General features: G+C 30.7%; 4 protein-coding genes across 9 annotated transcripts in view; 1 reads left to right on the forward strand and 3 right to left on the reverse strand.

Moving 5' to 3' along the window:
- The window catches only part of Dh31-R (Diuretic hormone 31 Receptor), a 188,837-nt gene that overhangs the window by 17,008 nt on the left and 148,809 nt on the right, over window positions 1–23,020 (forward strand). For all 5 annotated transcript variants that reach the window (XM_089075411.1, XM_089075410.1, XM_089075413.1 and 2 more), the window contains 2 exons: window positions 911–1,028; window positions 11,045–11,155. In XM_089075411.1, coding sequence (XP_088931537.1) covers window positions 911–1,028; window positions 11,045–11,155 — 229 coding nt within the window. The remainder of the gene's footprint in view (window positions 1–910; window positions 1,029–11,044; window positions 11,156–23,020) is intronic.
- Window positions 1,352–8,580, reverse strand: LOC105422146 (UDP-glucosyltransferase 2). The gene is made up of 7 exons (XM_011631408.3): window positions 8,423–8,580; window positions 8,259–8,316; window positions 7,511–8,089; window positions 4,541–4,960; window positions 3,532–3,763; window positions 2,729–2,957; window positions 1,352–1,847 (listed from the first exon to the last, which is right to left on the reverse strand). The coding sequence occupies exons 3-7, from the start codon at window positions 7,913–7,915 to the stop codon at window positions 1,550–1,552; spliced, it is 1,584 nt and encodes a 527-aa protein (XP_011629710.2). The 5' UTR covers window positions 7,916–8,089; window positions 8,259–8,316; window positions 8,423–8,580; the 3' UTR covers window positions 1,352–1,549.
- On the reverse strand, window positions 11,387–16,829 carry LOC112552221 (uncharacterized). Of its 2 annotated transcripts, none has more exons than XM_089075402.1 (2): window positions 16,484–16,829; window positions 11,387–16,033 (listed from the first exon to the last, which is right to left on the reverse strand). In XM_089075402.1, the coding sequence occupies exons 1-2, from the start codon at window positions 16,484–16,486 to the stop codon at window positions 12,464–12,466; spliced, it is 3,573 nt and encodes a 1,190-aa protein (XP_088931528.1). In that variant the 5' UTR covers window positions 16,487–16,829; the 3' UTR covers window positions 11,387–12,463. The 2 variants fall into 2 exon arrangements, with proteins under 2 accessions (XP_088931528.1, XP_025072898.2); XM_025217113.2 differs by having other exon boundaries at window positions 16,420–16,829.
- LOC105422153 (juvenile hormone esterase-like) lies at window positions 17,713–22,731 on the reverse strand. Its single transcript, XM_025217101.2, has 8 exons — window positions 22,532–22,731; window positions 21,119–21,407; window positions 20,520–20,705; window positions 19,711–19,922; window positions 19,432–19,603; window positions 18,496–18,822; window positions 18,120–18,264; window positions 17,713–18,014 (listed from the first exon to the last, which is right to left on the reverse strand). The coding sequence occupies exons 1-8, from the start codon at window positions 22,718–22,720 to the stop codon at window positions 17,855–17,857; spliced, it is 1,680 nt and encodes a 559-aa protein (XP_025072886.2). The 5' UTR covers window positions 22,721–22,731; the 3' UTR covers window positions 17,713–17,854.

Genomic DNA, 23,020 nt, shown 5'->3' on the forward strand with positions numbered 1-23,020 from the left:
TTCGGAATATAATATAGGATTAATTATTCGTATGACAAAAACTTTTACGAGTATTCTGACAGTGAAAATCAGAAGCTTCTTCGCTTTTGCATGTATGGCAAAGCGACTTTGTCGTAAAATGACCCGCTTCATTATTTCATGTCGCGACACACTTCGACCGGAAGCAATAATGTTCATTTCTATGCAATAAAGTTATTACGGATCGTGTCGTAGTCCAATGAAACGATTTCCTCAATAATACGTTGAAATCTAACGGTGACGATTTATATCCCTTCGTTCTGCAAAGTTTCGCGCTTTGAGCGACAGAATTGAAGCGACGATGATTTTCATGAATAATCGACAAATTGTCAATGTTATGAATATATCGGGAGCTGATACTCGGACGCGAAAGCAGAGAATGTTTCGAACGCAATAAAACACGAGCACGGAACGATAAAACATGGAATATCAGTATCCACGGACGTATCTTTATAGTATTTTTTTCTAGTATCTAGAAAATATCTTTTTAGTGCAAAATTTCGTTACATTTTACATCCAAAGATTTCAATGGATTTGATATTTCGTTTTGATATTTGAGAGAAACTGCTTAGAAATTATTATTATTATTATAAATTGTGGTGCACGTGGTGCATGTAGCTTTGAGTTTAAATTAGTAATTTTATTGAAATAAAACTATAAAGTGTGCTATCTTCGACAGCGTGACTCTCTTTCTTGTAACAAAGGCGTTGATTAATGTAAAATATGAAGGCCATAGTCGCCTTTTTTTATCCCAGTTGTAGATCGCGACGCATGTTAAGTAACCGTACCGTTACGGAATCAAATTATGCCATAACGTGTGCCGGACATTTATTACTTATTTTACTTTTGCGACTGCAGCTCATTAATATTCCACGCGTCGTTTGCCGAACAGATGCCGGGAAACACGACGATGGGTAGCACGCTACTCGACGAGGAACTTCGTCGAATTCTGCTGGAACGTGAGCAAGAATGCATGAGGAGGAAAGCCGCGAATACGACGCTGCCGCCGGGTAAAGTATTTTTCATGTTTGAAAATAAGCGAAATCGACCAAGCGGAAGCAAAAATGGCGAGTAAAATTGCGCAAGAGAGCGCAACGCAACGCGCCTTTGTTGTATGCAACGTGACGTATCGTGAATCTTTTATCAGGCCCATTTGCTTCATCTTGGTACTCGACCAATTAATAGCGATTGTACATTAATATATCGGATTACTCGTCTAGATCAGACCGTTTCGTTCGTATGCAGTCCGCTGACGGAAATGGTAGGAAAAAATATAGTAAATGTAGCGTTATGCACGCGTATGCACGAATGCACACATACGCATACGCGTATATAAACAGTAATTAATCAAATATTTTATTAAAATATAATATTATATATATAATATTCAATAATAACGTTACCTAGAAAAGCGTCGTACAAAGTTCTCGTTTTCATATATAATCTTGTAGAATCTATGAGAAGAGAAGATATAATAATCTTCAAGATTGCTAATTTATCAAGAGAAGGAAATAATACTTGCACAACTTCTTTACTTGTTCTTCTTCGACTTGATTGCCGCATTGTCTTTCTTTGCGCAAGCGCGCGATCCGAACAAGAGCTTCTTCAATTTCCAAAGGATAAATAGCACGACGTAGAGCACTGTAATAGTCACTACAAGTATCAACGCGTAAATGTCCAATAAGTTTTGTTGCCACCAATAAAGCCTCATTGCTGGCGATTGAAGTATGTTTCCATATTTCGCGACATACTCTACCCAAAATATCGACGTATTCACGGCACTCATTGGTCGATCGAGGAACAACTTCGATAGTTTTTGTATATTTTTCCTGAAATGAGTAAGAGAAATATTTTCCAGCGATCGATACAGCAGTGATGTTTACAGACAAAATCAATTATGGTAAAACTCGGAAGCTTGTAACGAATAGTGTTTTTTCGTAACGTCACGTTTTCGTTCGGTGTCGGACCGCAAAATTTTGATTTTTTTTTTTAATTGTAAAAGTGCACGACCTATTTCGTACAGATTTTTACTTTTTTTTTTTTTTTTTTTTTTTTTTTTTTTTTTTAATCCGTTCTGTGCAGTTGAAGCGTTTGCCTTTATTCGTGAACCTTTACGCATAAAACACATGTAGATTCGTACAGAGGAAATGGACGTGGAATTTAAAGTACATACCAATTGATTAGAATTGACCCACGATATGCATTGGAGAGTAAAGCAAGATTTGATTACAATGGAGAGCACACGCTCTGTTTATTCCGCGATATGAACGGTATAACCAGTCGCGGATCGATAAATGGACTAATAAGGTCAAAAACAATGAATCTCGATATTTAAAATTCTAATATGTCTTTATCAGCTGCATATTGTTATCATGTTAATGTTAAGTAAAGTCACTTAGGTCCTTTAGTTAAGCAAAGTTTTGTTTTTATCAAAATCAAAATTTATTTCTTTAAAAATAAAAAAATAAAAATAAATATAATATAAACATACAAAACTAAAAATAAGATAAAAAGATTCGATAATAAAAATAAATGATATAATTATAACATTATCGTTATATTAAGAAATAAGGTCTCGAGTAAATTTAAAAGAAGTACATCTTGTATTTGTAGTCTTCCCTCTTTCAATATTATGATTTCATTAAACCCAGTTGAACAATTAGTGTACAATGCTTAGGCTTACCAATGTCTGTAGTCTTGGAGTACTTACCGATAGGAGGGATCCTTCAGGATGTTATTTATCGCCGAAGTTAATGTCTCCTCGGTAACTTCGGTTACTGAATTAAGCGAAATAGCCACCTTTTTGTTGACATAATTTTTAATGTTGACGCGTTGATCCCCAAATAGGGGGATGCCAATCATAGGAACTGCACAATAGATCGCCTCTTGCGTTCCAAACATCCCGCCGTGCGTAATAAAAGCTCGTATATTTTTATGTTCTGTGAAAATCATAGCGATACATTTTTATTGCGAGAATATTACGATTGGGAATTGAACAAGTGCACAGTGCGCGAAACTGACATATAGACGATGTAAAAAACAGAATATCTTTTCAAAAAGTCGGTCACACATATGCAAATTCCATTTTTATTTATTTTAATATCTTACGAACTTGATTTGACTATGTGCGATATTCTCGATCAAAACTAAAATTTCTTTTCCGAGCACGATAAGAATATATGTCTTTCTTCTAAGAATAATACTTTCGATTTAATATGAATGGCCAAATTTCAATTTGTTTATTTAGCAAACTTTCTTTGAGGCTTCTTGAGTACACTATAAATCAGTAAAAAATTAGAAAAATTTTTATCGAAGAAATTTTTTCGAAGAATACGATTGGAAAACGATATTTTTTTGTTGTTGGATTACGCAATTTATATATGCAAATGTTGCTGCGATATTCAAAGTGTGAATTTTATCAAGCAAGTAATGATTCTAAGAATTATTATGAAGAAACGAGTAAGCAGTTATTTTGATGCTCTGTTGTGTTACTAACTGGCAGTAATTACGTACTAAGAACGGAGATCTGTGGAAACCACGATTGCGTCATGACGTTCTTCGGTAATCCTGGCAACAGATCCTCTTTTTTCGCTACCTTCATTAGTACGCGGACTGGCGCGATCTTCTCAAAAGATGCGTAAAATTGTTGAACTATTTCTTTGGGGAAAGTTTCAATCCTCACCATCGACCCAAATGTAAAGTAGATACAGCCATCTTTGCTTTCGTCCAACCACTTTTGCACTTCCTATATACATATAGTTTTTTAAAGCAAATACTTTGCAATGTAAGTAATTCTTCTTGGATACACGAGAGTATTATACGGTATATTTTTAAATGCATGAAATTTTAAAACAAGCGTGTTTTAAAAATATTGTTTGCAAAATAATGAGATATATTTGAAGACTAAATACTTCATTAAATTACTAAATGTATCCTGAAAAAATCATACTTCTATATTGGTCACCAGTCTTATATTTATGTATATGTATTTACTGATGGCAATAAAATTAAAAAAATTGTTAACAATTTTTCATGAAAATTTTACAATATGTGAATAACATAATAACAATTTTATAACAACGTGAATAGTCCAATTTCAATTTTGTTATCAGTTGTCAGTCATAATGTGTATATTAGAAAAATGAATATTACAAGATTTAATAAACATATATTTTACTGTTAATATGTTTTATCTTTATAGAATATAATACGAAATAATATTAATTTTCTAATTTCTTATCAGTTTGATATTTTATTCACTTAAACAAATAATTTTCATTATATGTTTTGCAAAATAGCTTATTTTAAGCTTATTTTAACTGTAGCTTATTTTAACTGTAATTTTCTCATTTTTCATTTTCATTCGATTTTGAATGAAGGGAGAAAATAAACAGAGCTATATTTACGATAAAAATATTGTCTTGACCTTAGTCACGTCTCGTATCCTGTATCCAGGAAGAATCGATTGACGAATATAATGCGAATAATGCGAATGGGAAAGGCGAGTCTTGTTGAAACGTACCGGTGACAGTGGATCATCGTCGTCGCTAAGATGCAAACCGCCGACCTCGATCACATTGGTGGTCATTGCTCTGATTCCATTCAACGTGTGATGAGAGTTGACCAGATACAAGGATATGTCGGAATATAAATCCTTGATATGCGGCACATCTATGCCGAAGTGTTCCTTCACATACTTTAATTGGATATTCGTGTAATAATGCATTTGCCAAGAGAGATAATGCGACAATAAAAAGTTTGTCAGACGTTCCTTGAAATTCATGTGTTGGTTGTGCATTGAGAACATGCTCGGGACGTAAGCAGTACCCATCGGATTAGCGGACACCTCGTTCAGCCAGTCGTGAAAAACGCTGGCCACCGTGCCGACCATGGGGACTTTGAGATGGCGGGCAAATGCGAGGTAGCACGGTGCGGCGAACAGCTGCGCATATCGTCAGTCGATCGATTAATCGTTTCGCGTTTGATAAGTCACATCTTGTAATCACGCGTGTGACATTGAATGCGGGTCAAGCCCGTTCCGCACACTTGTTCCGCGGCGCGAAGATATGCGGTTGTATAGATCACGATCATTTAGCAAAGCGCTCGCGTCAAGCTACGGGGCCTTGACCTTGACGTTGCCTCGTGTGGAAACACGAGGAACAATAATTATCGCATTGCACGCACCGCTGTACGATAAGAAAAGATAGATGCGATGATCAATAACAGATAACAAAGAGCAAACACGTAATATCGAGTGTGACTATGTATTTTTTGCGAAATTTTTTTCTGGAATATAATGTTTTTTCAAGGCTTAACAAGTTCACTGTTTAATTATACGTTAAGATCGATTATACTTTTTGAGAATAATTTGATACGATGATGTCACACGGATGCCATAACAGCTCTTATGCAATATTTCTTTCTTTTTTGTTATAATGTTATATTTACATCTCTCGCGAAATTTGAAATTAAAATCTTCATGTTACGATGTAGTTTTTTGTTTTTCCATCATTTATTCACCATTTTGCACTCAATCAATTCGGAAACAAGTAAAAGCTCGTTAGAATCTCTAAACATTGTGATACTCATTGAATGAGGCAAATTGAATAATGCAACAAGTATCATACAACTCATATCGAGATTCAAACGTTCCCGCTTTATTATATTGAGTATGGCAATTTCACGTATCATTACATCTGTTCGTTATAGTTGCACTTTCTGCTTTGTTTCGTTCCTCATTCTCCCTCCACAAAGCGTGGATGTACAACTGTTCCATTTTAAATGCGGGAAGCGCAAGATGCAATTAGAACGGATAAATTTTCTTACAAGGGCTATATTATTTTCGTTATCGTAATTTCTAATTTGATTTATCATATTAATACTCATAGATCTGAAATCTATAATTAAGTTAAATGAAATGATAATGCAAATTAATTAATTAAAATTTCTGATTTAATGCATTGAACCAAAATGAAATTCAATTTAATTAACCGATTCTAATAAATTATGTAGTCTTTCTGTGCTATATTTGTTATTTTATTGATATGTGAATATGATGCAACATTTGTGTGTAAATATTCATATTTGCGATCATGTCACGAATCATATTTTAATGTCTTCCGTTCTGGTGTCGTAATATTTAAAATTTGATTTAAGATACAATCAAGTATTACGCAAAAGTATCATAAAGAATTCAATTAAGTTAATTAGCGACCTGTCGAGCTGTTGAAGAATTGTTAATGCGCGAAAAAAATTTCGAAAGATGCATAGTCATGAACTGGATTCTAATAATCCGAGTTGCCTTGCAAAATCGACAATTTTGACGTTTCCGATATTTCGATATTCAGGCATTGTAAGAGAACACTTGAATTAATAATTTTATGATCCTCGAAATTATCATTATTATTATTGAGATAATAGAGCGAGATTCTCTGATCAAAAGTTGTTTTCCCGTACTAAAGCGCTGTAACTTTAATAAAATCAGGCATAGCGTTTGTGCATAATAAATATTTAATAATTAGTGAATAATTAATGATTTGCCACCGTTACAGGTTGTAGCACAAATCAGTTAATTAACATCTCGTTAAAAGCGGTAATAATTTTCGTTTAATGAAGTAATATTTGCTTTTAAATCCAACCGCGTTTTATTTAACTTTATTAATTATCTTTGTATATCATGTATTGAAAATCGAGTCTTATTTTCTTATATGATTTGCATGCAATTTAAGTTTTATTAATTATTTTAGTGCACTTTATATGTTATTTTATCTTATTTCTATATTTAAGAACGGTAGTACAAAAAGATATCAGCATAAACAAATCAGAGACATTATTTAAGATGATTTTAAGAAGTAAGAACGCACTATAAATACCAGTTATAACTTAAATAAAGTTACCTTTTCGCTTGACATAGCGATTCGTTTCTAACTCTTTTTGGGAACTTCCATAGTTAGATATAATCATATAGAATTAATGTAAAAAGCACAATTTATTAATTATGATATATATTGAGGTATATGTTTATAAATATATATTTATAATATACTTTTCTCTTTCTTCCTCTTTTACGATATATATATATATATATATATATATATATATATATATATATAATGCTCTATTTTTATGATTATATTTAATTAGAAATTTCTTTGGATAAGTAAAGAGTTTCTCTTTAACAAAAATATCGAGGCACAATAATTTTTTATAGCGAATACCGAGAAGAAACCCCTTTTCGCGAATTAAACTCTAATCGCGCGAATAATTACTAGAATCTTGTTTCGAATTTAATACTTAAAAGTTTTGCTTAAAGAGAGATTTAATTGAAAGGCGTCTAACTACAAAGGTTTTAAATATATTAAAAAATTACAAAGTTGTAAGAAATAATGGCTTGATATCTTATTTTTTGAAAAAAAGTCAACCATAGATAAAAACCATAAAAAAAAAATCCATAATTTAAAGTTGAAAATATATTGGGAAATATCGAGCATACCTCTAAAATGATGATGTCGTATGGGGGATCTTGTGGCGGATTCTTGATCAGGTCTTGCAGTTTTGGATGATTCAATAATTCACAAATATTCGTTCCAGCCATTTCAACCAGGTTGGCTATAGACGGAGTGCTGAAACCTAATACTTCTGTTGCAGTAAGATTATTCACTACTTGCGGAAGACTGCCCTTCAAGCTGATATCCGTGTAATTAGGTATAGGTTTCTTCTGTGGAAAATGCGTGAAGACGTCCACTTGATGACCCCGTTTTGCCAAAGCCTTCATCAATGCCTCTTGCATGATCCAGTGACTCTTGCCGTGTAACGGAAACATACCAAGAATCCGGTAACCATCAGCGATTTGGTCACAAGTCAACATTACAAGGAAAATAAATAGCAACGTCTTCATGTTGATCTAGTAGAGCCGCTGCGATTTCGTATCACGTCACTACGTATTACGTCCAATAGGTTTGACACCTTACGTAAGCCGTTACCTTCTGTGCAGTGACTATCCAGTGACTGCCGTAGTAACAAGCCAATTGCAATTGCACTAGTCACACTTTATCTGGGGGACATTAATCAACTGAAAAATAAGATGATATATAAGCATGAATTGATAAAGCTTCTTTGAGATTGTACGTTTGCTAAAAATATAATATTTAACTAAACATTCGTAACATTGTTATCAAGTTGGACAATCATCATATTCGCTAATTAGAATTTTTACTTGTAACTTACTGTATGTAACTTACTGTAATAAGAGAGATTATCTCTTTATATTTATGCGTATATTTTGTCCGTGACTTGCAACTATAATATACAAGTGCTTTGATAATCATTTTGCAAGTTTATGATTGTGTGATCTAAATCGCTTCCAATAAAGAAAATAATAAAGAAAAACTATAATATTACTTACAATTTTATGATATACGACAATTTCGTGTCAAATGTTACTGATCGGCGAAAAAAGTGAATTGATACTTCAAGATATTACTTATCGTTTGTTTCGCAGAGAATGTTTTCATGAATATGCTGCAGTTTGGTATGAGTACTGACTCGTTCTGCCGACAGAGGAAAGTTACATGATAATGGAGATGAGTGGTGGTGGTGGTAGAAGAGTAAACGCCTAAGGCATTCCAAGCGATGATGTGTTTTTAAGTCTGTCAAAGTCCATCTAAAAATTTTCATGACATACAATATTCCTAAATGATTTTCATTTTTATCTTTCGTACCTTTCCATAATACACAATACTCATTGTATTGTAAATTCCGTGTATATACATTATATGTATATTATTTATATTCTGATACATATATTTCTGATACATATATTTTCTTAAATATTAGATATTATAAAGAAAATGTGATAATTTTAAAATTAATTTAAAAATTAAAAAATTAAGAAAAGAAATTAATAAAATGAGGATAAATATACAACACAATGTTATACTCGAATTAGTAATTAATACAGTCATAAATTACACTTTTTCAAGGATTTTTTCAAAGATTAATTTTATTTATATATAATATCAAATATTATAATACTTTATTATGTAAAAGAGTGTTCTTTTTATTATATTTTTAGTCACATTTTTAGCTATTATTATCAACTATATTGAAATATTTTATCTACAATTGCTTCTCCACGTTATTAAAAGATTTATATTGGATAATTTAATTTCTTAATCACATTTGATTGAACAAAATGTAATTAAAATATGATAAATTTTACTTATTAACTTAATTTATTTAATATTAATTTTTTTATATTAAATTTTGAAATCTACGTATATTTAGTAGAAACCAATATTTTCATTTTCTTCTATCATTTTCATATGGTGCTAAAATTTTCATTGTTTTCTATGCAAATTTCTTTCGTATTTAAGTGCATATGGTCCAAAAAAATATAATAACAAATTATTTACTACAAACGTTTCTTATCATTAACGAATTTATTAGGATAATTAAATGTTAACTCAAAATTTTTCAAAAATAGAATTTGTCTAGAATTAATTAAAAGATAAATTTTACTACTTACGTTGACCTTTTTATTTTATTGTAAGAGAGTTAAGAACTTAAAAATTTATTTTTATATCTTTATATTTCGAATTTTATAAGTTATATGTATGTGTGTGTGTATGTGTGTGTGTATATATATATATATATATATATATATATATATATATATACACACACACACACACAAACACATACACAAACTTTTATACATATATTTTTCTGATTGAGACAATTTTGTGAATTCAATGCATAAAATTTCTTTGATCATATCTAAAAGCGATTTCATCCATGAAGAACTTTAAACAAAAAAAAAAAATATATATATATATATATATATAAAATGCTTTGAAATAGATTCTGGCATGAATGTTCATGTCAGAATCTAAAGTGATGTCTGTTATTCACATGGAAATGCACAATGCATTCTATACAAGACAAAGAGACATTCTACATAGTCATATAAATATCTGTGTGACTACAAGACAGATGAATGAAATTTTTGTAACGTAAACGGACACAAACATTAATCCTGGAAAATTTGTTTTATTTCCGTAACATTAACTTTATAAAATGTGTGGTTATCAGAACTCGTGAAACTCGAGCGGAAAATATTCCATATGGCTTTTTCAGTTTTCATTCTTTCTGTACAATCGCATGTATGTGCCATTTTCTCAAGTCCTAGTCATAGGAGGGAAGGAAGAAAGTGATTTATTTTCAATAAAAGTTGATAGAATCGCAAGGTATCTCGGATGAAATCCATGTTATCAACGTTTCTTCGAAACTTGAAGTTTATGAACAAATGTGAACTTTCTTAAGAGCTTCTAACCACGGTGGTATCTCTTAAACGTGATGTTGCATTAATTTATTTTAAAGTTAGTTCACCTTTTATAAGTTCTTGTATTTTTGGTACATTTATGAATTACATTTATATATAAAACATATATCAGGATATGTAAGAAACAAATAAACAAAATTAAATTATATTAAAATGTAATATCTTAAAATTTAATATGAATGAGTTAATTTTGATATTTCAAACATAAAATATGAAAATATGCAACAAAAATACTAAATCTCGTAAAATACTAAATCTCAAAATCATTTTGGGCTCGATTAAATTTTATATTTTATGTGTAATAATTTACATATAAAAATACCGGTTTTAAATTTGTGTTTATCCTCAATAAAAAGATTATATGATTATATGATTATATGAGTCTGTTATATATTTCGTATTTGCCTTTATTGTGCTGAAATATATCCAGTTCTTTAGCCATCATGAGTAACATGTTACGAGTTGTCTTTTTACGACTCTCATAAATCGTATGAGAAGATTTATCTAATTTGCCACAGACAGCTAGCGCTATCATATTTTTTCTATGATACCACTATATAGCTTCGCAATTTTTTATATATTAAGATTTATCTCGATGCAATGTTAAACGCTATCAAACGCTTTTTATGAGGTAATCATGTATGTCATTTCGTTGTAATCGTTGAATCAAATTTCTTATTTCAGAACCGTATTGTCGACTTACATTCGATGGATGGTCCTGTTGGCCCAACACTCCAGCGGGATCAACAGCCTATACAGAGTGCCCTGACTTCATCACCGGTTTCGATGCATCACGTAAGTATATGTTAATAGTTGTAGTAATGCAATATAGTTAATTGTATCATTTCTTTTATTTCTAATAATAAATAGTCCTTAGTAATTGGTAATCAATGAGAGTAATTAGATGTTACGTTTTGTGTTAAACATTCTATTTGTACTAATAAAATAAATTTTTATTTCGTAATTACTACGCAGTAATTATTTTTGCACTTTTTTAAAAATCATTCAAAACATAAACGTTTCAAATTCTTTTTACTCTATATTTTCATCATTTTCTACCCCTTTTTCCCCCGTCTTTACATCGATAATAATATATGATTTTAGTATTTTTACATGATACAATATTAACCTGATAATTTTATCTTAGAGATAAAATATTTTTTATCAATCCACACTCGAGAATATTGATGATCGCATCTTCATTAGGCTTCGTAAAATGCTTATTCTGCAAAATCTATTCTAAAATACATGAAAGAATTTTTGACAATATTTCCCGCTTATATCTATCGATTAATGAATATTCAGCATTTTGACTCGCTCTTCGATGATATCATTATCAATATTAATATAAATATTATTTACATAAATGATACACATAAATGATTTACATAAATTCAGGATCATTTGAATTATTCAAAATTAAAGTTTAAAAGTTTAAAGTTGTGTAGTTTAAAATAGGAAAGTTTCTATTATTTTCTAGAGTTTATTACTTTCTAGTTTTTAAAATATCTAAATGTATTTTCAAGAAGAGTGCTAGAGGATTATTGAAAAAAATCACAATATACCGCAAAGAATGCATCCATTATTTATATGATTGATTAAAAAATGTATGATAAATAATAAAACATTAAAAATAATAAGTAATATATCAAATGCATATTAATAATATATAAACAAATGGACGCACGCTGTGTAACGTAATTAAACTGCTTAAAAAATATTTATTATATAACTCATTGTATTTTTACTTGCATATAAATTTTTTTGCATAAAAATCTAAAAACGTACGTACTTTTTTGTTTTTATTCTATCTCAAATCAAATTAGTAATTCTTATATATACATCTATTTCTCTTAAAAATTTGTAAACATTCGGTAAAGAATCTTAGATGTATGTACACTTCTCGAAATAGAGAGTGAATGTTTCATTAAAAATTAACTATTCTTTTTTTTAAAGAAAAACTTACGCATATAATCCAATATATATAAATACATTTGTAATTTAATTACTAATTAAATAATAACATTAATTTTTTTTAAAATATAGTAGAACAACGCATGTGCAACTCACTCGTTACGTAATATTTTGTCTTTTCGATTTAATTCAATCAATAATTTCCAAATCAGTTTCATTTAAATGCTTGTATAAAACGGCTGTGACAGCAGGCTCATGATGCATCTCTCGAAGTTTTTCGATAAGTCGATCATATCTTGCTATATGTTGTGATAAAATCCTCCATGGTAACATTGTTGCAGCCATGAAACAGGAATTTGAGTTACCAGCCTCAACGAGGCCTTCCAAGACACTAAACTTAACTTCTTCGAAGTCGATATATACACTACCGAATACGATATCCAAAAAGTATTCGAGAACTTGGGCTATAAATGAGACTGACAGCAATGAAAAGACATCGATTAATTCATGCAACTGTTGACCGAGTTTTAGGCCAAAGGATTCCTTAGTTAATGTGCATTCCTGAAATTTCTTCGCGTATACTAATAACAAATAAGACTTCGCGTCTTGTTCGGGTGATAAAACAGATGAAAATATCGTCTGCATATTATCAATAATATTCGGATTTGTGGAATTTTTGAGGCAAGATTTGTTGACATAATTACTGACGAAATCGTCTATAAATAAACGCACAGCGTTGTTGACCGGATAGAAGCGTAATTTTTTAGGATGAGAAACGTTCCAAGAAGTTGTCACTGCTTTGTGAAAAATATCAGCGAATATTTTGAAACGTGCTGTATGTGTATCCTTATCCTCTGAAAAAATATATGATATTGTAAAACATCTCGCTGCATTGGATACATCGGTATTGCTATGAAATAAAAATTTTTGAAGTATATTCTCGGTGAATTCTTCGGGTAGAAGATTAGAAATGGATATCGTAAGCGTGTCCAAGCAATTGGCAATGTATTTATTTGTCTTTTGAACATCCATTCCCATTTCATGAAGATTGTTTATCGCTTTGAACCATAGATTGAGATATTTGACGATGTATTCATTGGGGATGTCGGAAAATAGCTTCATTTCTGAAAGTAGCGCTTCGTCGTCGAGATTCATAGTCAACGTGGTTTGATAATATAGAGACCAAGTTTCGGGATTAGGATTCATAAGGAAAAATTTCTGAATTGTATTGAATAGGACTTGTCGTACTGAATGATGAGTTTCGGTTGCCCATGTGTTTTGGAGAAAACTCTTTAACTCGCGCATTGAAGCTACTAAGTACATCAACCTAATTCCATGCTTCCGTGTACTAACGCGCATATTCATCAATTTCTGTGCAGTAGATATCACTTCCGGCACACAAGTTCTTCTGCTTACATTTATTAATGTCTTCAGAGCTACTGACAAGTAATCTCCTACGCATAGTTTAGCTACAAGGTTGAGAGGGACTGGCGGATTGGAAAGTCTCATGCTCAGTGGTAAATAATTTACGAGTTGATAGTTATCCTTGGCATCCGGATGATTAGTATCTACCGTTGTTTCCGTGGGTATAAGAGGATCAATTAGTTTTGTCACTGTATCACCATGAAGTAAAATGGCCAGAATAGGAATATTTTTCGATTTTTCATTTGTATTTATCGAATAATTAGACAAGCAATTCTCGACAAATTTAATAGGTAAGTCCTTATACCAACGCATATGCCTGACAAAGCGTTGCACTTTTATGTAATTACAGTTTTCTCTGCAGTTATCTAAGTACTTTTCCCAAATGTCTAGTATTTTTTGTGGATCTCGTTTTAATAATCTGAGCGCCTCGCCTGATTTTATATTCACAATACTACCTGGGAACCAACTATGATACAATTCTGGTTCATATTTTTGTAATATATCTTTTACATCGTAATAACTTTGCCTGCAAGAAGTTAATTCTTCGAAAAGAAAATTTTCTAGCCAAGGATAGTCTGTAATTCTTATTTGTTTTATATTGATGCGCGATTTTTTACATCTCTCGTTGAAATCGTAAATCGATGTTACAAATTGGCATAAGAGATCTTTGTCATTAGAATATTTATCTTTGATGATATCCGCGAAAGTTAAGAGACATTGTCTCTCATGCACTGGATATTTTTGGAGTATGTTGAATATATTTTGTTTTATAAACATATCGAGCAGTTCTACAATTGGCTTATTGAATTTAAGTCTGAAATGAATGATAGCTTCGAGTATATCGTAAAGTACATATTCTTCTTTTATATAAGGTATTCGAGCAATCTCCCATGTAAGGGACATTAGCTTTTCATCAAATTGAAATGCTACATCATATAATTGTAAAAGTATACTAAACATTTTTTGAAATACCCAGTTACTTTCGTTTCTATGTCTATTTAAAAAATACATCAAAGTATCGAACAATGCCTGAAAATCTTCATTAATCTTACAAGTGTAGATCATTTGACAAATGAGACCAGCTCTGTCTGTTTCATATGAACTTTTGTTTATCTTTTCTTTTATAGCTGGTATCGCTTCATCAGTAGATAAATAACAAATCCAAGCTGTTTCGTAATTCGTTGTGTCTTCATAATAGATTTTACCTTCGAAATGAAATTTTTCTAAATTCTCCTTTTCGATTTTAATTCTAGCTTCCTTAATCCGTTCTTCAGTAGGTAATAGTCTTAACAGGGCAGGCGTCACGTTTTTCGTCTGGTCGAGAAGGTCAGCATTGTATTTGTTTTTGTATGTCTTACGGAGCAGGTCATACCTTTCAGTGAGTGGATAATGCTCCAAATACTTGAGCGCGCTATCCGTATCGAAGGAAGACATTTTTTCGGGCAATAACTTCGGAAATATACGCTCCATTAAATCGTTGATTTGGCCGAGCGGTAACATATGAATATACGTGAGCGGTTTTTCCAACAGATGTTGCAGGGCTTTTGTCCGAAATATTTCGGTACACGTCTTACTCAATGAAATATTTGGCAGATGAGTTTCGTGTATTTCGCATAATTCTATGAAAGCGTCCAAATGCTTCTTTATTAATTTAGGCAAGAAGATCTTATATCTATCAATGCCGATCGCGAAAGGTGAGCGCTCAGTCGTGTCTGATTCACAAGGCTTTAATAATTTGAGAAAACGCACTACCAAATCCGGATTCTTGCGGAAGATCTTTTTAACAATACCTGTAGGCAGTACGAGTTCTTTCTCGACGATCGTTTTATAAACGAAAGCCTCATCACACGCTATGATCAACGGGTAAGCGGTTTGAAGACCGTAGATAGATTCCACATCTATGAACAAGTCATGCGCGAAAACTGGATCCTTGCCGGACAATCGATGCGAGAGTTCAGCTATAATACGTGTCCTCGTGTTCAAGGAAACGTATGGAAAGAGTTGTTTGCAGAAATACGTAACGTCGAGGATTTCCTTGTGGCTGCCATCGAAGAACCAGGAGGCCTTAAGGGCTCGATTTATTATCGTTGAGTCCTCGCATTTCAGTGCCGACGCTATGTCCTCGCTATGATTCTTCTTTTTGACGGCGGTTTCCACGCGCAGTATAGGCAGCAATTCTGGTGGAAGTAGCTCGAGCTCCTTTTCAGTTTGTTTCAATGCCAATCTTCCGATCCAGCTCAATTTCTCACTAGCAGTATCGCCCGGTATTTTTTGAATCGCCTGTAGATAAGGCATTCGCAAGTCGCTAGGCATCTTGGAGGACATCGTGTGGACCTGATAAATGATGCAGAGGAATGATATAAGACGAAAATATTCTGTGTATACATATATATATATATATATATCTGTGTAAAAAATGTGTGCGAGTCTCTGTTTTATCCTCTCGTGATATTCGGCAAAATTGTTAGCATCGTTCGACTGTGTTCTAAGCAATGATTTTGTTGTAATGATCAGCCAAAAGTCAAATCGACGATGAAATTGTCGAACGCTTTGAAAATGGAAAATTCTTGCTTAGAGAATGTGCTTGCTTAGCTACTGTGAATTTTGAACATATGTTGCTTCCGAAATGTAAAATACACGAGGAACACTAGAGAAACTGAATTGTGCGTGATGAAAAACGGAAAGATTTCTGACGGCTTCGCCTTCGGCCGCGAATACACAGCTACGATTCGTGCCGTCCGAACGCAACTAATCGCAAATGTCACTTGCACGCACTGACATTACCATGCGTACGGTATATCACTTTCACGCATGTCCGATTCAGTTCAAGAGATCTCAATTTAAGATTAAATCCCGTGGAATTTGGAGGGTTGCACAGTATTTCACACTCCCTTTCGCGGCCTTTGCACTGCGATACGTAACTCGCGTTTCTCCGATCAGATAATTTATAAGGCGATCGATCGTCAGTGCGCTCGAACTTGCTAAAGAATCGGACAACACCGTCGAAGCGATGACTCGGCCAAAGAAACGCATGCGCATTAGATTTCAACTTGGCTGACCGCGTTAAAAGCAGAGATGTATCATCTTCAGGACTGTGCTACGGCAGTTAGTTGCCCCGATAGACTAGACTGAAAATGTATTTTACTTTTATAAATATATTATTCGGCAATGAGGAAAAAAGTTACAAGAAAGTATCTTTGATCGAGTTTGAAGTCAATTTTTTTTAAAAGTATATTAAGTGAAAATGAAAATGAGAGAAGTAAGAAAATTTTGATGTAGGATTCTCAATTTTAGGATCGTAGCACTCAAAAAAGTTTAAACAGTAAGACTTAAGCAGTAAGGAAATTAGTGTTATGAATTTGCTATTGTTTATGTTTATATTCTCGACTATGATTGAACTGATTCACTTACTGCTTAAGTTTTACTGCTTAAATTTTTTTGTGTGCCATAGCCCTTACCTGGCGGAGAGAACAATTATCTGTAATCAATCTAATTATTTTTAAATTTCAAAGCTTTACGTACATAAATCATATACATAAAATAAAAAATAACTAGAAGTATAAATTGTCCGTATTGTAAAAAATAAATACAAGAGAAATCGTATTAAGGAAACAATATTTAACACGCATATTAATGATATGAAAAATATAAAAAAAATTTAGTGCAATATTAAATGCGAAAAATATGTATTCTTTTCGCAAATATATAAATATTTTGTTATTTTTTCCATTATTGTTTAATTTGTTTTGCAATTCTTCGAGTAATATTTAGCAAAGGGGCCTGAAGTTAGTATTCAGCTAAAATTACTTTAAGTTTAACAATAAATAACAATAAATAGCATTATATAATCTATTAAGTTTTTTATATTTAGTTTGCAAAAAGCTTTTTCTTCTGAGTAAATTACGAATTGGCAAACAGTAATCTCGATATCTTAGATCTTATTTCGATATCTAACAAAATCGAAATTTCATAAAAAAGATCTATAATGCTCATATTCAAAGCAAAATTCAAAATATCTTTGCAGAGGATATTTATTGTAATATAAAAACCATATATAAACCAGAAAGCATATTGATAAGTCTTAAGATATATATATATATGTTATGATATAAAGTATATGATATAAAGTATATTTGTTATAATGTAAGTAAACTTTTAATGCTGTAATTTATTTTTCTTTTCTTCCCAATCCCATCTTTCTTCTCCTTTGCGGAAAACTTTCATTTGTGAGTTCTTATCGATATTTAGATAATTATAACTTCCACTTTGTGAGCTTGTTACCGGTAACCACAAATTTGTGATAGGCGTTGGATTTCTAGATCAGATAGAGAATTAATTATTATTATTTAATTAATAAGACTATAATAATGTGATTAAGACAATATATATAATTAACAAGAAGAAATTAAGCCTATAATACCCTGTTTTTGCGAAATCTGTCCACATTTGTGTTAAAGAATTTATCATCTTATAATCTTCCGAATCAGGTGCAGGTGGTAATAAGCCGAAATCTTTCATCATGTTTGCATAAAATAAGTAAGATAACTCCTCGGAATGACCCACACCTATAAAATATATATTCTCATTTAATTTAACCACTAATTTTTAAATATTCTAAAAGATAATCCAGTGTTAATTAAGTGCTTTAAAAAGAATTTTTATTATTCTAAAATCAAATATTTAGAAATATATATTGAAACATTTTATATAGTGACTATGATATGAGCGTACTTGTCTTCCTTACAATTAAAAATTTTTAAATATTTAAATAGTTTTAAAATAATCAGTGACAATACCTGGGAGAGTAATATTAAATAATTTTTTCACAGGAGAAGTTTCACTGTCATATGAAAATTGATACAGATATGTCGCATTGTTATTGTCGTTCTTATTCAGCTTTGTCTGAATATCTGTTACCTTCATCATGGAACGATAAAAGAACTCGTCGCCAATAAAATTAGCATAATTTATTAAAGTTTCTTCTGACACTGCTTTGTCACCAAAATATAAAGATCGTAATTCTTTCACTGTGATCGGTATCTTTGACAATGCTGCTAAAACATTTGGCAATACGGCTATTTGAAAGTCTGAATCAACTTTTTTAAGTTCTTCTTTGCCTGTCTCTGAAATAATTTTACGGACATGTTAATACTGACCGTTATACAAATCATTGCATGATAAACAATGTATGTTTTAATTTCTACTAAGAAATTAATTAATTGAATATATCTATCCAAGAAAATCTATTGTTAAAACATTATTTAAAATTTCCCATACAACATAGCCCATTGAAAAATATAAATAAATAATATAAATATATAAATAAGTAATATAAATAAGTAATATAAATAAATAATATCTATATATCTACATACAAATGTTTATCGTAAATATTATAATAAATTACTGCATGATAAATTTAATAAGAAAGCAGACTAGTTACAAAATCTATAATAAAAGAAACGAGATTTTAAAATTATTCAGATATATAATAATAATTTTCATATGCATTCAAAACTAATAAATTATTGAAATGTATTAAAACTGTAGCTTTACATACAATATTACTCATGAAAATTTTATTAAACATAGTTAACAGTATGTTAAATATCAGCTCGCTATTAAGATTGTCAGTTTTAACAAAACATATGTTATGAAAATTCGGCCTGATGGATAAAGGATAATATACCTAATATATCTAATATACTTAATGAAGACAAAAATATATTTACGTTTCAAAACATTACTGCATACAAAGAAAATTCCCTCGCAATTAGTAAAACCTAAAAGTAATGGTACGTTAATCCCACGGTGTATAAACGTCTCTAGATTTTCCGGAAAAGCTGGATTCGATGACTCATGATCCAAAGTAGGTGTAAATGCCAAAACATATTGTTGACGCTCCTAGGAAAGTATATTAAAGAATACATTTCTTTATGCAGTCTACAATGGGAATATATATTTTTTATTACTCTAATTAAAGTACTCTAATTAAATATTCGGATAATTACGACTTCTGTCAAGAGAGACTTCTCTTGAGTCTCTATAAGCTTTTTTGCATCGATCGTTTTGAGAAATTCATAAGCGACTTTCGGATCTGCAGTCGGTTTTCCAAGTTTTTCGGCAAGCAGAAAACCTTTATTCATTGTGTGTGGTTTTCGTTCGCTAACAGCCCAAGGACTCGCCATATCACCACTTTGCAATATTGCTTTATGAAATAAACCTGTCATAACGAATTAGATTGGTATAATGATTTGCTTTATTATAGAATCTTTCTTTTTTTTTTTTCATCTAATTTCTTCTAATATATGCATTTTAGACTCGACATGTGTCTTTTAATCATCGACCTCATTATCATTTTATCAAGATTTTTTTCTAAATTTCTCTCTCTCTCTCTCTCACTCTTAATTTTATTCTCACTCTCACTGTCACTCTCATTATCTCTCTGTGGAGGAAAAAAACTATTTTTTGTAATTTTAATAATATGATTATACAATTGAAATATGAATTTGTATTGATAACATAATGTTTTTGATGCTTTGCTTTTTTTTTTTTTTTATTGAAAGAGTTTGTCTTATCAATAAATCTATGATTAATTGGAACGAAATATAAAAATTCAAATTTATGTCCATAAGTATGAACGTGTGCTTGGTTAATTGTGTGAAAAAATCAGAGCAAAAAAGTAAGAGAGAGAAAAAGAAGAGGGGGGGAGGGGAGAGAGAGAGAGAGAGAGAGAGAGAGAGAGAGAGAGAGAGAGAGAGAGAGAGAGAGAGAGAGAGAGAGAGAGAGAGAGAGAGAGTTTGTATTAATAAAATTGTACCTTTGGCTAATGGGGACAAAGTTAAATAATGTGTGATTGCTCCACCAGCACTTTCGCCAAAGATAGTCACGTTTTCTGGATCTCCACCAAATATTGATATATTTTTTTGGACCCATTGTAGCGCCATGATCACATCCTTCAAACCTTGATTACCTGTTGCCACTTTGTCGTAGAGATTTAGGAAACCTAAAATTATTAATGTCCTCTTTTTTTGAAAAGTTGATTTATTCTAATTAAAAGTAAACGGTTCTTTATATTCAAAATAAATTGCATCATAATTTACTGGTCGTTTGTGTGAGCGGCGAAATATAAATAATTCTATATAAATAATTCTATATGCCGGAAAAATAATAAATTAAAAATATAAGTTTTAAATATATTAATATATGTGAAAATATATGAAACTAATTTTTTTTTATAATCTACGTTTAATTTGAAATTATTGATTTCGATAATGTGTTGTCTATAAAAAATGTGAATGTATTCAAGTTGCTTAGAAAAAAATGTTAAACGATCCAAACGATTTTATCGACTCACAAGATGTCAGATGGCAAATGGCGTATAACGTATGATTTATTGAAATCAGTAACATAACATACCTAAAACGCCTAGTCTATAGTTCAAAGTAACCAATACCACATCCTTTTGCACAATATAATCGGGACCATATATGGTTGCATCACCAGTACCCATAAAAAAACCACCGCCATGTATCCATACCATTACTGAGCGTTTCTTCAAAGGTTCGAGTTTCGTAGTGTACACATTTAAATATAAACAATCTTCATCGCCCATAATTTCACGTGTAAATATATTCAGTTGAACAGCGACATTTCCATACGTCGAAGCATCCTTATCATCGGTCCATGGTTCTATCGGTACCGGATCCTAATTGCATAAAATTCATCTTTCATACATCATACATTAACTATATTTGGCACGAGATTTATCTTTAGGAAAATAAATACATATACACAGTATTTTCAAATTTATTTATTTATACGAGATATCTCTGACCCAGACCTTATATCTCGGACTTTAGATATGGACGGATTTTAGATATGGAAAATTGTTTCAAAAGTTGTAGGACATTAAAGGAAACATATGATGAAAATCTTGATCTTGATTTTCTCAGGATCAATAGCACCATTGTTTTCTTAAATGGAAATCCTCATTTTTTTTATTACATATTCTTGTAGCTTTTGACTTCCAGAACTTTCCAAAATATTATAATAAAGTATTTTTTTAGTAAATAATTTCTGAATTATGAAGCTTGAATTTGATGTGCAATTGGACATAAAGTATAAAATATCTCATAAATTTATATATGTTTATTTATATTTGTTTTTTGGCAGCTATTTTTTAATACTTTTATGCACAGAATAATGAGATGAATAAATCGGAATGAAGAAAATACATAGTTGTTTTTCAAAAATGATATATCATTACATATTGCAAATCTCCATTTTTTTAAATAGCAACTTATATATATATATATATATATATATATATATATATAAAATGGAAAAGGAATTGTTTTATATTAATTATATTATTATAATTACATTATTATAATGATTACATGATATAAGTAATAAGTCGTATCTTATTATATTTAAGTCTTCCTCTTTTGTCAATGTTTTTTAATTGTAATATTTTAATTTTTTTCCTAATTATTTTTTGTATTTTTCTAATTTAATTTAAGGCGCGATTACGTAAGACAAATCTAGAAATTAACTATTTTCTTTTTAAAATGTGTTTATTTGTAAAAAAAATTAATTTTTAGTTTTGTTTTATGTGATCGCCCGTAAAACAAAGATTAAAAAAATTTGAAAAATGATCATAAAACAAAATTTCAAAAAATTTTGATAATTGATTTTATGATTGAAGGATGATAAAATACTATATTGCTTATTAGTTGTATTATGTAATTATTATATAATGATTATTATATACAGATTATATTTATACATGATATTTATATCATTTATAAAAGAATTTTATATACTCACTTTGAATCTGAGTTCTCCAATTGGCGGTTTCGCATATGGTATTCCTCGAAAAGCAATATAGGAATTGTTGTAGACATTTTTCTCTACAATGCCGATTAACTTTCCTTCGTGCACAGATACCTTGACTCTGTTCTTTTCCATGATGAATGAGTTGCAGGAATGACGAGAGAAGTTTATCGATAAACTCATCAGCCAATGTGCGCAGATATCAATGAAAGGTTACATAATTGATGATTTAATATTGTAGAATCTGTTTTACCAATTAAGTTTACCTCTGGTTGTGTTATTTAATGTTATATTTATATATATATATATATATATATATATATACATATATATATAACTTACTAAAAATATTAAAAATTTATATATATATATATATATAACTTACTAAAAATAAAAAGTTTTTTGCAAATTAAACGTAAAGAAAAAAATTGATAATATAGTACTCTTTATTATTCAATTTGGAGTAATTTTAATTGAATACTA

Source organism: Pogonomyrmex barbatus, unplaced genomic scaffold, assembly GCF_055798465.1.
Source record: "Pogonomyrmex barbatus isolate J1 unplaced genomic scaffold, ASM5579846v1 scaffold19, whole genome shotgun sequence".
NCBI lineage: Eukaryota > Metazoa > Arthropoda > Insecta > Hymenoptera > Formicidae > Pogonomyrmex > Pogonomyrmex barbatus.

What these genes read in the sequence shown, in the direction of transcription:
- LOC105422146 (XM_011631408.3), bottom strand. Translation starts at nt 7,915, where the DNA reads ATGAAGACGTTGCTATTTATTTTCCTTGTAATGTTGACTTGTGACCAA. An exon ending in ACGACATCATCATTTTAGAG is followed by an intron (nt 4,961 to 7,510) that starts GTATGCTCGATA and finishes CGATATGCGCAG; the next exon opens with CTGTTCGCCGCACCGTGCTA. An exon ending in ACGATGATCCACTGTCACCG is followed by an intron (nt 3,764 to 4,540) that starts GTACGTTTCAAC and finishes ATATGTATATAG; the next exon opens with GAAGTGCAAAAGTGGTTGGA.
- LOC105422153 (XM_025217101.2), bottom strand. Translation starts at nt 22,720, where the DNA reads ATGAGTTTATCGATAAACTTCTCTCGTCATTCCTGCAACTCATTCATC. An exon ending in AGTCTCTCTTGACAGAAGTC is followed by an intron (nt 19,604 to 19,710) that starts GTAATTATCCGA and finishes ATACTTTCCTAG; the next exon opens with GAGCGTCAACAATATGTTTT. An exon ending in ATTTAATATTACTCTCCCAG is followed by an intron (nt 18,265 to 18,495) that starts GTATTGTCACTG and finishes TATATTTTATAG; the next exon opens with GTGTGGGTCATTCCGAGGAG.